General features: G+C 37.3%; 1 protein-coding gene across 1 annotated transcript in view; it reads right to left on the bottom strand.

Annotated features, from left to right (window-relative positions):
• LOC122413506 (neurotrimin-like) overlaps positions 1-15,325 on the bottom strand; it is a 109,079-nt gene that overhangs the window by 27,652 nt on the left and 66,102 nt on the right. The window contains exon 3 of the mRNA XM_043423913.1: positions 196-403. Coding sequence (XP_043279848.1) covers positions 196-403 — 208 coding nt within the window. The remainder of the gene's footprint in view (positions 1-195; positions 404-15,325) is intronic.

The raw sequence follows: 15,325 nt of genomic DNA, 5'->3' as shown, positions 1-15,325 counted from the left end.
GTGGATATCGTTCATGAGAAATCAAATTTTCACTGCCAGGTGAATCAAATTCCTTTTTGACTGCATCCGTGAATCGTTTTAAGCAAATAATCGGACTAAGTTTTTGATGAGTTGAGAATGTTTAAGAATGATCCCCTTCTCGATATTTCTTGCAAAATTATTGAAAGCAATTGTACGAATCGCCATAAAACTTACCAACAACTTCCAGGAAGCCGGTGTTGCTTGACATAGGATCTGTATTAACCTGGCACATGTACCATCCCCGATCTTCCACTCGCGTTTCCCTTATGTGAAGTGACCACGTACGATGACCGCTGTGGGTCACTGCGATACGGTGATTTTTTGTGATGACGTGACTTGCTATCGTTAGGATGGTCTGCGTGTCAACCCGCAGCCACGCCACCTGCAAAAGTGACCAGACGGACATTTTTCACACGTATACAAAATAGCGGCGTAGCGCATAGATAGTATTAGATATATGGAAAAATTGATAGGAGAGAGAACGAGGAAAGACACACATTTTCGTGACAGTCAACATCCTTCGCACATTAGCATCGTATGCAAGCTCCGATTTTCACCTAGTGTCTTTCTTATCGACGATTTTTTAATGAATAAAAGATGATCCCTATTTTATAAACGAGAACATGCTCGCGATCCCTTGTGACATGTGTGCTAGAGAGTCATCAATGGGACCAGAAATGCTGCTTTCATTTACTGCGGCCGCTAGAATCCTTTCGGATGACGTTTTGACGAGGAACATTATCTCACGTTCGTTTTGTTTTATTCAGCGAGAGATATAAAGAGGAAGCTCCAAGCGTGTAGCGGATTTTTCATCTTGATGATTCCTGCTTTCAAATGGGAAGTCCACAAAGGCAAGGGACGAAAGGATTCTGGACGAACACTTGGTTGAAACAGACGCCTGACGGCCTCCACTTTTTTAATCGCCTTCTTTGAAACTTTGAAAGCAACTGACATGTACGTTGAAACATTATAACGATCGTTTATTGTTCCCAAGGATGTAGCGAAGGGTCAAAACGATCCGTCACAAACAATAATGAATAAGAGCTCAACGTCTTGAACGTTTCTGAAGATTTAATATGAAAAACCGTTATTGAATATAATTTACACGCTCTCGCTTTCTTCACCATTCGCTGGCTCTGATATGAATAAATGCTCGGATAGCTTCTGCACAATTTCTCAGATTTCTGCGAATGCTTTAAAGGGGTGACGATCGTCCTCGATATTATTACGAAAGGATGAAAAAAGGAATCTCGCGGGATATGCATGAGAATAAACGGCGAAAAAGAGTGAGGAAAAAGGAATGAATCGAGAGAACGGGGATACAGTATAGAATTGAAAAGAAAGACGCGATTTCTGTTAGCACGCACATTCTTCAAAAGCTGCGGCATTGTCCACGTTTTCAATGCAATGATGTACTCAACGTTTTCGTATACGAAGACCCATATATACGAGAACCCTTTGAAAAGAACATAAATCTATGGTATGTATTTATTTGACACTACACAAGACACGTTCTGTTTAAATACCATGACAAATTTCGTGCCTCGCGCATTTGTCGAGATCGATGAAACGCATTAAAAAACAAGCGTTGGAAAGTAACTACACTTGAACCTTCATACACATGATCCTAACTAAAAAAATCCGTGTGCACAATATTGAATTTTGCGAGTTTTATTGTTGTCGTTTTATTGGTATTCTGATTAGCTTCTAATACGCGTCTGAATATGCTGCTATTTACATATTGCTTTTGACTTTTGATGATCACATGTACCAATGACGGCATAGTGTATCTGACAGATGTGCTGTCAATATTTCTGGTCGGATTATAATTTTTATGATTGGAAATACCATATACGTAACCAACCGTAGTTTCCCTAACAACAATTTTAACTTAGAAGCAAATGCAAGTTCGGAAAAAATTGAAAGTGAGGGGAGCTTGTTTTCATTAACTTCAAATACGACTGAAACTAAAGAATTTTGCGAAACCGAATTTGGTTAGACGATATCACATTAAATTGGGTAATAAAATTGATGGAACGGCGGAATCCCCGTAGTCGAAGGCAATTGCGGAGTCGTTTTTTCTGTTCTCGGTAAAAGTATTATTTCAGATGTAAGCTTTTAGGTAATCTTAAAACCAAACTTGTCAATAATGTTTTTATTGAAATTATTTTTATTATTTTTTCCGCATGGGTATCATTTTTTAAACGATAATGCGGTGATATTTTAATATCAATATTACACTGAATGTCACAAGTGAGGGTTCATTAGCATTGAAATTAGTTTAATTTGCAAAAATTAATAATTTCATTTGATTCTCATACTTACATATAGATAAGAAAGGCTATTTTATAAATAGATTGGTTAATGTTGCTTAAAAAGTACTTCAAACGTAGAATCTCAGTTTCCAATTTTTTATTGGATTCAATTGGAATTTTAATAATTGTTGATTCGAAAATTCTGGATAAACATAAACATATTGGAAAATGTGCGATCTTTAATAACCTGTAAAATTCCATACGCTTATTTGATGTACAAGCAGTTGAATGCAATCAATAACTTCATTTATTTAAATTGCTTTGTCAGAAACTTCATTAAAGGTTAATGAAAGTCCATTAGAAAGCAGCGTTTATTGATTAAAATTACATGAGTATTCTTATCAAAATCACCTGCTGTAAGTTCGGTTAAATTTTTATTTTTAAACAGTTTGACAAACATGAGACATTTGTCTAGAAAAACCGGCTAGAATACGCGCGTCTGAGCTAGTGCTTTAAAAAAGTCATCCATAAATTGATATTCCAGATGAGTTTAACCACGGATTGTATGTCGTTGAAACATTCTTCACGAGCACCCGTCCAGAGTCCTGAATAACTCACTCGATGGGGATTAATAGTTGAATGGGAGTAATGAATTAAATATTTTATGTTTTTCGTGTACAACTGTCAGACGAAAAATACGTGTCCCCCAACGGGATAGGAATTCGTTATAAATCATCTTAATATTTAACAAACGATATGTAAAAAAAATGGAAGATAATTTTAGCGTGAAATAAAATATGAAGCGTGGCTCTTTTGAGTATGAACGATGAAAGGGCGTTTTAAAAGGTAGTAAAATGAAAGATTCTTCTTCAATATTATTTGGAAGCATAATTCGTTTCCCATTGTATACGTCATGATTCGAAATAAATCAGGGACTATATAAATGCTAACAATTCGAGATAATGGAGATATGATAGAAGTGGGCAGTCCCACAAATGTTTCAACAGAAATTTCCCGAAGCAGAGATAAAAGGATAAAAGTGGAAGGACATAAAGGAACGAGCGTATGTGCGGTTTTGAAGGCTCAAAAGTAGAGTAAATGAACAGCTCGCGAACGAGAACATATGAAGAAGCGTGCAAAAAGGAAAACAGTGTAAAGCAGGAGGCAAATTAGCCATGTACAGTGACGAGACAAAATGCAACCTAATGACATAAAATTAAAAGAAATTTTGCTAAATTCAGTTACCATGGGAGTAATAGGTTTCTCAATAGTATTATGTATTTGCAACGAAATAAATTCATCTTCAACTTCGTTTCATTTTACTGCTCTGTGCATGGGCTAACTGATTATATCAGAGCTCGGAAATATTTCAAGTCAATTTATGCAGACTATTTTCACGAATTCACTGAAAATTTTATTTTTACAGCCATCCAGACACGCGAACACACCAAATTTACTTGCAATATTTGGAACTTAATTTGGAGCTTAAGTCGTGGAAACAATCTGAATCAAATTTTAAAATGGGCCACGAAGATTATTGTTTTATTATTTGATTCGAAAAATTTTCGGGTTAATAAACGTTTCGTAAGCTCGATTTTTATACGACTCGGAGATCACGGTTTCGGTTCGTGTCAATTTTACTTTAACAATTCTATCGGAATAATCCTCAGTATTCCAATTCCTCACAAAACTATTTTATCCAATTAAAGGTACAAATATACTCACTCGATATAAGCAACTATATCGGATTGATTGTCCCAAGGATATTATGGGCTACACCCAGAATCCTTTAACAAAGTTCGATAAAGTTTATAAACAGAGCTCATAAATTATTTCCAGAACACCCGCAAACTACTGGGGAAGGCATTTGGTCAATTCCGTATTAGCCTGGAGAGTGAGCACTGAGGGTCTGAGATACCCGGTGAGAAGCTTTATAATCGTGAAGAAGAGATTCTCAGTGAAATGGTTATCATTGCGTCGAGAAGGGGACTCAGCCTCTGTTGAAAACGGTATCATTCTGCGTCGAGAGTGAGCCAGTAGAAAGTAATGAGGGTACATGTGAGAGGATAGTGCACGAACGCGTGAATTGTATGCACGGGTACGAGAAAAGGGTTATGCAGACATGAGAGAGAGAGAGAGAACGAGACGAGAGTTCTCTCTCTCTCTCTCTCTCTCTCTCTCTCCTTCTCGGTACTTTAGGCTTAGGAAAGCCGAGGTTGAAACGATGAAACGCATTGCCAGAGCTGAGGGGTTGACACGCGAGACTCTAGCCCACTGCTTCTGCTTTTGGTTCGTCGTCATCGTCGGCTTCGTCTCTACAGTCGTCGCGGTGTCTCTCTCCCTTTGTGGCGCACCGGTGAATTGCGCTGAGTAATTATTCAGTCTGTGCCGAACCTAGTCCAACCGTTCTAGTTTACAAATGATTCCGTTCCAAAGCGTATACGATAGAAAGAGACCGAGACGAACAAAAAGAAAAAAGCGAGAGAGAGTGAGTGAGATGGAAGACAGAAGGCCCTGTACGCGTGTGTGCAAAATAGTTATGTAGACGACAAAATAGTCAACGCATTCTAGCACAATTGGAGGAATGTATTTACTGGGATTCCAAGAATATTGTTCTCCCTCTCTCTCCCCTTCTCTCTCTTGCTTTTTCTCTTTCTCTAGCTCCAGTTTTATACCTCTTTCAGTATCGTGATACCACCTGGATTACATCTCTTAGTGTTAATTCTGCGGCTAGAATTCTTTCTTGTTCCTCCTTTTCCACGATTTGCGCTTCTCTGCATTTAATACGTGTATGGGGCATTTTGGATGAACTCAGCCTGCATCAAATCGTTTTTTTATCTGGCTGGGTATTCGATGAGTCTTTCGGCTTGTTGAGAGAGGCGCCCCCGATCATTTTTTGAACAACTATCTCTACGGTTGCGAGATATCCTTCATCATAATTTCTTTAGAATTTTAGTATTTCCTTGAATTAATGTGCTATCAAGACTTTTACCTTTTCACCCTTTTCAAGTTTATCTTCTTGATTTTTCTCATATTTTGATTGTTTTCAATTAGAAAGAAATACTTCCGATTACGAGTCGTTTTCATCAGAAGAATTGATGGGAAAATTATTGGTAAAGAAATATTTCTTTAATTAAATTAAATTCAATTCAAGAAATTCGACACTTTTTTTCATTCTAAAATATCCGTAAAAACGTTGATCGATTTATAAATTTTATCCAAAGTGTGAAAACTATGTCATTGGAGTAGATTTTCTATGATTTTTTTAAAAAAGATTCGGTCAAAAAATTCCGAGAAACAATACAGGAAACAAATATTAAAAAATCGTGGTAAAATAAAAATAATTTCTTTCAATCATTTCGATGCGTATGAAATTTTCAATAGCTTTGAGAAATCAAAAGCTTTCACGTAGATCGATTTGGGATAGAATCCTCCGTATATGTGCACGCGTACATAAATATATTTGGAAAGGTAACAGGGAGAATGTTGTTGAGGAAAAGCTTCTGGATTACAATAGGAAAACCTTTCGCGAAAATGAGAGAAATGAATTGCCTCGACGGACACGCGATGTAAAAGCAACTATCCTGGTGCTCGAGTTATGCGTGGAGAAGGACAATTATACCCCGGTACACTGTACTCAAGTACCGCAACGAACAGACTATTGTGCAAAAAAACAGACGATCCCGGAAGTATGACAACGACTATATAGGCTTGAAAAAAGTTTCTAGTCCCTTGGCAAAAACGTTCCAAAAATAAAAGCTCCATTTTTCATACATGATGAAATCTTATGAAAAACGTCTACTTTCAAACTACAACTTACAAATGGAAGAAAAACGTTTTCCTCAACTACGCGTTCGCACCCGTGTAATTTTTAATTTTCTCGAATTATGAAAATTGCTTGAAAAGAACGTGAATCTGCTTTTCAGCTATTTTTCTTGCACTCACTCACCTGATCGATCGTCATAACGCTAAGCCAATTATAATAATTACTAATTAAATACAAATACACAATAAACAATATAATAAAATATACAATCACTTTAAATTAATGTCAGAATTATTAGTTCGAAATTGTAAATAAATTTTATCAACTTATCTTTTGGTGAATGAAATTATAAGCCCTTAATTAATCGGGGACCCATCACTGAATGAATCCCAAATTTCATTCGTTCCTGACGAAAATACTATAGTTTTTTATGTAAATAATCCCATCAGAGAGTGCGAAGGGAAATGGATCAAGAGAAAAGTATTAATAAAAAGACAGAGGGCTGTGACAGGAATGGGCCAAGCCATGAAGAACCAAAATGCCGAAATAAGCAAATGCGAGGTTATACGAGTGCTCATTACCAATTTCGTTCAATCTTTAATGTACTACATCTTTGTTACTAGTAACCTAATCGTCTCGATTTTTTTCCCAAACCTTCATTATGTACTTCATTGTTATAGTGTACTTTTTCATAAACTTCGTGAGAAGCGTTCATTCGTTATATGGAAAGATGAACGATTTTTACCCATAGTCCTGTAATATTTGTTTCTTTCTTTTTCTTTTTATTTCTAGTATTTTCTTTGATACAATAAGCGTCAATCGGCTGTTACATTATCTCTACCGCTTTCGTGATAATAAAAACAAAAAAAAGGCAACTTTGAATCGGGTGATGGGACAGATAAAGATATATAAATATACTCTGAGTTTGATACTGATCTGAATTCCTTGTTCTGCCTTGGCGGTTCGAAGACGACTGCCTGATCCAGTTGAACAGAGCGGAATCGATGACCATTTGGCCATCGATCCCACTCTCGCTTAGGCTTCGATCATGAAACGCGCGGAATATTTGATTTCGATTCAATACATATAACAGTCCCTATGACCCTGTGTACTTTCCTTCATATTTAAACACGTTTGTCTCAATAACCAATAAGACGAACCCTTTAAAATTTAATGTGCGTGTCAGTCGACTACCCATTTAAACTCTCTCTAAATTTCAAGACTTTTTTAAGAAAATAGTTTCGTGCATGAACTACCTTAACATCTTCGATATTCGGTATCTTGCGGCTGAGTGAAGTAATTTTGTCTAATGAAATAAAACATCACCGTCTTTAAAGTGAAGATACTTGTATTATTCGGGGAACTCCGAGAGTGTAAGATGACTTTACAAGTCGAATAATACATGACGCACACTGTTGACTCGATAATTAACCTCCTGTATAAATGGCTTATTAATTGCGGAAATAATGATTCTGCCGATAAATAATTTGCTCTAATAATTCCGGTTGGAGCATGCTAGGGCATTTCAAGCAGGAATCTAATGAGCCATACTCATTAAGCGCTATAGCAATAACTTGCACGGTTTGTTCGAACTCGTATCATAGATGTTTACCAGCTCCGCAGGATTAGTATTTGATTATAGCAGAGACCGTGTATGATTCCAAGTTATAATCGTAAAGTTCCATCGTCGTAAATACGGCTGTTTCGAGTCCCTTAATGGCGTCTGCGTTACAAAAAACAATAATGCATCATTGCTCCATCGTTTGGGATAAAAAATTAAGGCTCGATCGTTTGACCCGCTCGAAGATAATGATCAGCATGAAATATTAGTCAAATTCAACGGAAATTAGAGAAATTTTCAATATTCTTGAAAAAGTACACACGAAGAATATCAAATGGTTTGAAAGTTTCGTAAATTCATCGAAGAGAGTAGAGAAGAAAAATTCTCTTCCAGCCACACGAAATTGCGGTATTGTTGGAAGACATAAAAATGCTGGAGACTTCGAGGCACGGAGAGTTCGCACACTTATCAACCACGTCTATCATAAGACGCAATTCCCATTGAAATTTGTTTTGTTTTGTTTGGGTAAGTTTGCATCAAGATTGCAGTGTAGAAACTTTGACGCGATTCGTCGATCGTCGAGAGGTTGTACTCTTAATTGAACTCGCAACTTCGTCAACGAATGCACTCACGCGGAGAGTTCCCATTAGGGTGAAAGCTAATAGGCGAGAAACCCGTATATCGTATTCCATACCCGGGTCTCTGCTATATCGCTAATTGAATCACGGGAAAATCGAACATCGCGCGTCGTACGTACAAGGACAAGAGAAAGTTATCAATGGAAAGAGAGGAAAGGAGAGGTTCCAGTGCTCGAGCGTATAAACAGTTAACGTAATAACTTGTATGTATTTTGGGTTTGAGAAGCTACGAGGGGATTGCGGGCATGAGATAGCATTCGGTAATGATTACAAGGCAAAATCCTCGCTTCAAAACTATAATTGGCCACCGCATGAAGATGTAGGAATAGCAGTGAGTCTGCTGGGAGCCACCACAGCATTGGCTGAAATTGTCTAAGCTCGACAACTCGCTGTATGGTAAGTAGCAGGTCTTGGTATTAATTATGATAATTGTCTTGATTAGAGAAGCCCATATACGTACGAGTACACGTGTAGAGCGAGTGGCGAGTGAGGAGCAAGTGCGCAGGGGTGCTGTGCAATATTAACGTAGAGCCCACGTGATGCGGCTCGGGAGGAAGGGAGATAGAGATTTAAGGAGGAGAATAACCCACGCTGGGTTAACCGATGTTTAGATCGATAGAGGGGAACCTACCGAGGTTGTGGGTTAATCCGGTACGTTATCGGCTGGCCCACACTGTCTCAGTGATGATCATCCAACTGCTATGTCATTAATTGCTTATACGTTGGGCAATTGCGAAACAGGGATTGTAAGTCAAGGATGGCGTTACACTAATATAACTAGGAAATATTTTCACTGGAATTCGTGTTATCATTTCATTTTAGTTTTATATTAAGATGATGGATCAGTCGGTAATCACACCGCGAATTTTTGAAATTGAAACTCTTTGACATATCGTTCGTCCGATTGAAATAATAAAAATGTCATCGTACGCAGCACGATCGCAAAAATCCGATGACATTTTTATTTTTTCGATCAGACGAACGATGTGAAAAAATCTCCTTTTCAAAATTTGTAGCTATCTCTCTCGCACTCACGGTCGTGATTACCGACTGATCCATCATCTTAAGGGGGAATATCAGAGTGAAAAAAAGAGCTGGGGCGCAAAAGAGCTTTTGTATGGTCCAGGGATAGCAGACGGATCGGTAAAAACTTGTTTTATGTTAATATTCAAATTGCATCATTCAATTTTGCCGTCTCGAAATTTTAAACGCGTTTTTCTCGAAACCATGTTTTTTGACCTGATTGACAGCATAACTCTGTCAAATTTTGTCCAATTGACTTCATTCAAAATGGATTCTCTTCAGAAAACTTATGGCTATCATCACATTGTAGAGTTTTTTTTTAATTGATTACTTTTTTTATTAACAATTAACTGCAAAATTTTTGTTTAAGATTCGATTTTTTTTATATGGCCGCCATTTTATTCTAAACAAAAAAAAATTTCAAATTTCCTACGATGCTGCGATAGCAATACTGTTATAATTTAATAATTTTTTGGAATTTTCTATTTCAGATACTTGCTGCAGCACTTATGGAGTCAACCGTCTGGGAGTATTTCTTCAAGACGCCATTTTGCGATCGCTCTTCTGCTTAATAAAATATACTAAAAATTAAAAAAAAAATGTTTTAATAATTCATAACTTCAATAATTAATGCACAACATTTCAAATAATTTATCAAGCCGTTTTTTCAGAAAAAAAATCCCAAAAAATACCTCATTTTCAGCCTGCCTCACTGATGTTTCCCCTTAAGTAGAAGAGTCAAAAACGACAGGACATTTGCGGGGAGTGTATTGGGGAAACGAAGGATTGTTAAATTTTTCATTGAGCCCGGTGCCGAATGAAGGACATGCCTCCTGAAATCTTCTTAATGTAATACCGAAGCAGCGAATATTATTCAATCGAATAAACGTAACTACAAGCCACAATTAAATTGGACATGAAAATGAAAAAGTTTGCATGAAACTTGAAATAAAAAGTGTCTCTTCTATTAACATCTTTCATCCCATTTTACTTACATAAATATTAAATGCACCCACACGCACACACAACCCGCACATATCCATTTGTATAGATAATCACATTACGCTCTCGTTCTACAGTGGGACACGATCCAAGGGAGCCTGGGTGCACTTGAGAAGGGTTGAGGGCAACGCTGTTATCGCCGTGGGTGATTCGGAGTTTGGCCTGAGTGGTACAAGCCACACCAGAGGTAATTACCCGGAACAATGTAATCCCCATAATTATTGTCCTTCGGATTTGCCCCCCTCAATCTTGGAATCAATATATCTATAGACATCAAACTAACATATATATTTGGTAAACATTTACGTCGATTTTACCTAAATCCAACTTACATGAATCCCCGTTGCTCGCCTCGTGAACTTTTTAATGGTTAAGGCTTTACGGATAAGCTGGTGATAGCGTTAAAGGTCTAACTGACTGAATGCGCGTGCAGCCTAATGTACTGCATGCTTACATAGAGGATGTCCTGAGAATTGCGCACGACCTGGAAACCTCATTCATCGCGAATTGTTTTAACATTCGAAGGGCAGTCGCTCATCCATCGTTTGGGCAAACCAATATTAATGGAATAATGAAAATGTTACAATGCCTGAACTCGATAACTGGTAAAAAATTAATGTCTCACAAAGCATAAAAAGCAAGTGTACAGAGTGTCGTCAAACAGACGTTCTCTGACTCGAAGCATCTCCTTTAAGGTAGTTCATGCACCAAACGATTTTCTTAAGAAAGTCTTGAAATTTGGACAGAGTTTAAATGGGTAGAGACGTATATCGAATTTCAAAGGTCCGTCTTATTGGTTATTGGGATAAACGTGTTTAAATATGAAGAAAAATACAAAGGACTGTGCGTAAAAAATCGTTTATCTTTCCATATAACGAATGAACGCTTCTTGCGAAGTTCATGAAAAAGTACGCAATAACAATGAAGTATTATAATGGTTTGGGAAAAAAATCGAGAAGATTGTCTTACTAGTAATAAAAATATATTAAGTTAAAGATCGATCGAAATTGGTAATGAGCACTCGTATGACCTCACATTTGTTTATTTCGGCATTTTGTTACTTCTTCGCTTGGCCCATTCCTGTCATAGCCTTCTGTCTATTAATTAATACTTTTTCTTCATCCATTTCCCTTCGTGTTTTCCCTTTGCGCTCTCAAAAGTGGTTTTTTACATAAAACCTATAGTATTATAACCAGGGCCGAATGATATTTCGGGCTGAGTCAGTGGTCAATCCCCGATTAATTCAGATCTTGTAATTTCATTCGCCAAAAGATAAGTTGATAAAACTTATTTGCAATTTCGAATAAATGACTCTGACATTAATTTAAAGTGATTATATCTTTAATTAGAAAGTGAAAATCGACCCAATTTAAACACCCATAAAATAGGATCCTTCGGGCATCATCTACCTTAAACTACATCGTAGCAGCTTCTATTATTCAACAAAATATATCAACCTCGATTTAGTGTAAAGATTAACGCACAGAAAAGACCCTACGTTGAAGAATTTGATAGCTTATATAAATTCGTGAGCTTCTGGGTGTGTCACATGATCTTCTACCCTCTACAGACGCTTGTACACACACACGAGCCTCCGAATAGATAATCAATCAGCCTCATCACCCTGCTGGCTTACCGCAATTCAAACAAGAGTAGCAACAACAGCCGCAGCTCCAATCATCCACTCGATAAATTGAGTAAGCGCGGAGCATGGACACCTTATAAACACGCAAATTCGCGGGGACTTTAGGGATGTCCTCGTTAGTTTGCTCATTACTGCAACTGCTCATAGTTTCGTTAAATCTATGTAGCCTGGTAGCGACAACACTCGGAAGAACACTCGAGGAATCTCACATATATTTACTGCACATGTATAGACATGTACCTCGAATATATCTATAAACGATCACTGACAGTTTCATGTCCTATGTGGGAACGGCCACATACTCCCGTGTTTATACAATACTAACTATAGGAACGTTAAGTTCAACATACACGCGACGTGCACAAACGCCAAACCCACACACAGCGACGGGATTGATGACTAGTGCGGTTTTCATTGATCTCTTCGTAGAATTGATATTTAAATACTTCATCGAAACTTTGGAAAGGACTGGAACTATTCTGTTGCCGTGAATAGCGGAATATCTATTTCGGGTGTGTCGATTTTCATTTAGTGAATGCAGGTTTGATTGCTCGTTAATGATTGAAACTCAGGACAAGTTGTTCGGAATTGCATCGCAAGATTTTCTGATTTGTTTACGAGACTCATTAGACGAGGCCTGTGCTTTCTCGTGACAATTCTATTTTTTACAGAACATGACATTTTTTAATGACAATAAAAGCATTCGGAGTTTCAGTTTGAAAGTAAGATTCCTTGAATGGTTTATCAGCAGTATCATGCCCTCGTCCCAATAATTCGATGTCCAATGTCTAATCAAGAACTTGACATTGGAAAAAGCTGTCAGTTATATAAAATTGCAAATACTGTTTGGCTGTCGATTCACAAATGTACCCAAAAATACTGCGATCGTGATTGATGACCGTGTCACCCGTGCGTAACTGTAATCGCACCGTTTCACCTTGGGGACGCATGGAAGATATCCACGCGAGTGACAGACATAGGTAGAATTTTGTATGAAGAGAGATTGTCCTGTTGTGGATGCCGGGTCGAACCTCCTGTATTCAACTGACGCACACCGAGGACAAAATAGGAATGGAGGAAAAAACTCCAACAGCGACTGTCGAGAATCACAGATATCATCATTATTCAAAATCTTTCATCCTGCCAACTTTTTTCAGGAGAGCAAATGACGATCCAGATTATTCATTTTGATGTATTACGAGTTTCACATTTTGGGGTACATCGAAATTCGAGGCAAATATGTACAAACCTTAATTATTATTTTTCTATGAATGTGGTATTTCTGATTGAATAATAGTTAATATCATGAGCCCCTCACCCGAATATGATTGTCAGTTTCATTCAATAAAAATCCCACCAACAACACAATTGGGTTTGATATCTCATATATACATGTATTGGGAATCAGCCCATAATACATTCATGCAACTAGGGCAGGTATCAGTTTCACTCGAGAAAAAGCCTTCAGGCTTTCTGCGTACAGGGAATGTTAAATACAAACTGCCTCCAGCTGATTCATTTTGTGAAAATTTTATACACCCTCCATCACTTTCTCTGACAGTGCTGTTGAAACTCGAAAACGAGTTGCGTTACATCAGTACCACCGAGTGCAAAACTTTACATTTATTTTCCCATAAGCACAGCACACATTTCGTTGAACTTTCATACCGTTAAGTGATTCCAAATAAAAGGTAAGAACTGTCAATTATCACGTGTAACATAATGTTACTCGAATTTGATTTACGAGCATAAAAGTAAATTCGTAGGTTGCATGAAAAATGTGTGTACAAACGAAATTCTTTTCGTTTGCAATTGGCTCGTTTTGCTTACTGTAAAGAGGCAATCAGTTTATTGCGAAAATGAGAGAACTAAGTGGCGAATGAAAAGGAATTACGTCTTGCCTCATCTGAAACTCTTTTATTCATTCAGTTTAGTAGAAAAAGGGCCAGTAATTTTTTTAAGGCAAAAGACCATTCACCCATGAAGTTGTACAGCCAGAAAAGCCGAAAAGAAAGTTTTTTTATTTGGCTTGTGTTGCCTACGAATTTCCTCAGGGAAAACGGCTCGAAGAAGGATGTCCAGACCTTCGAAAAAAAAAAATTACATCGCCGACAAATGCAAAGCGTTAGTTTCTGAGGCGTTTGATATGGACCTGAAATGCTTTCTCGAAGTACTACAGAACATCAAATAAAACGTGGAAACGTTATCGATTTTTTTCTCTTTTTTAATATCAGGGCACAGCAATTGGCATGAGTTTGGAGTACTTAAATGTACTAATTACATTAGTTAATCGCTATTTTGCACGTGCCTTGAACTCTCTTTTCCAGTTTATAAAAAACCGTGAGAATACGCAGAAGCGAAATGTCCACTTCGAGATTGTGAGACTCGAGAAGTTACAGGAATAACGAGTATATTTGTGGGTGCGAAAACTCTCAATTGCCTTAATTATATCACGTTCGTTGCAGCAGGATACTTTTTATTTGTCAGGGTTAACGAACCAATAGGACAGTGCTAACATCGTTGAAAATAACTGAATAAATTTTAATTTCCATAGCAATAGATTATCTCACGATTCTGGAAGTAAAATCGAGGATAATCGGATTGCTACACGTTCGATTCAATTTCACCATCTTAGGTCGATGCATGGACTTGTTACAAAACATGACAGCACAAAAATTGTTTTTGGAAAAATTCAAGGAAAACGGCCGTAGTGAAAAGTCTTTAATCTAATGAAAAATCAACTCGTGGTATAAAAGGTACACAAAAGGTTGATTTATACTTATAGTGAATATCTATTTTCGAAGGAAAACTTGGAACCAACGAAACAATGGTTTCGCACAGTCGCGGTATGCGTCGGATATTCCACTTCACTTATCAACCGATTGCTACTCACGAATTCATACTCGCGTCAAACATTGAACGGGCAACGTCTGATTTCGTAATGTAAACGAAAATGCACTCAGCGTTCAAACAATACCTCGACTATACTGTATGAAATCAATATCACTTCAAATTTAACCAGAGGAAAGTGGAGCACATTTTTGACTCAACTATTCAAAAAAATTTCGAGCTAGACAAGTAATCTGCGTATCGGCTTGACGTATGGTGGTAAACTTTTATCCAACGGGGAGAAAAGAAGTGAAAATGCTTTCGAAAGTATTCCAAAACTGCTTAGTAAATATTTCATTCGTTACAGCGTTTTGGAGTTACAGCTTCGTACATTTTTTTCTTTATTTTTTTACTTGTAACGGAACATAACTCGATGGCTGAGTGCGTACTAAAAATATCAACACTGAATTTTGAAATTTGAAAATTGTACCTTTGAAGATTGTTATCACTATCAAATATTTTTCCAGGAAAATACTTTGTTAGCATTAATCAGTACTCATTCAATTATGGTCCTTCGTCGAATAA

Source organism: Venturia canescens, chromosome 1, assembly GCF_019457755.1.
Source record: "Venturia canescens isolate UGA chromosome 1, ASM1945775v1, whole genome shotgun sequence".
NCBI classification, from domain to species: domain Eukaryota; kingdom Metazoa; phylum Arthropoda; class Insecta; order Hymenoptera; family Ichneumonidae; genus Venturia; species Venturia canescens.
Note: the sequence above shows the minus strand (reverse complement) of the source record. Positions and strands in the feature narration are given on the sequence as shown.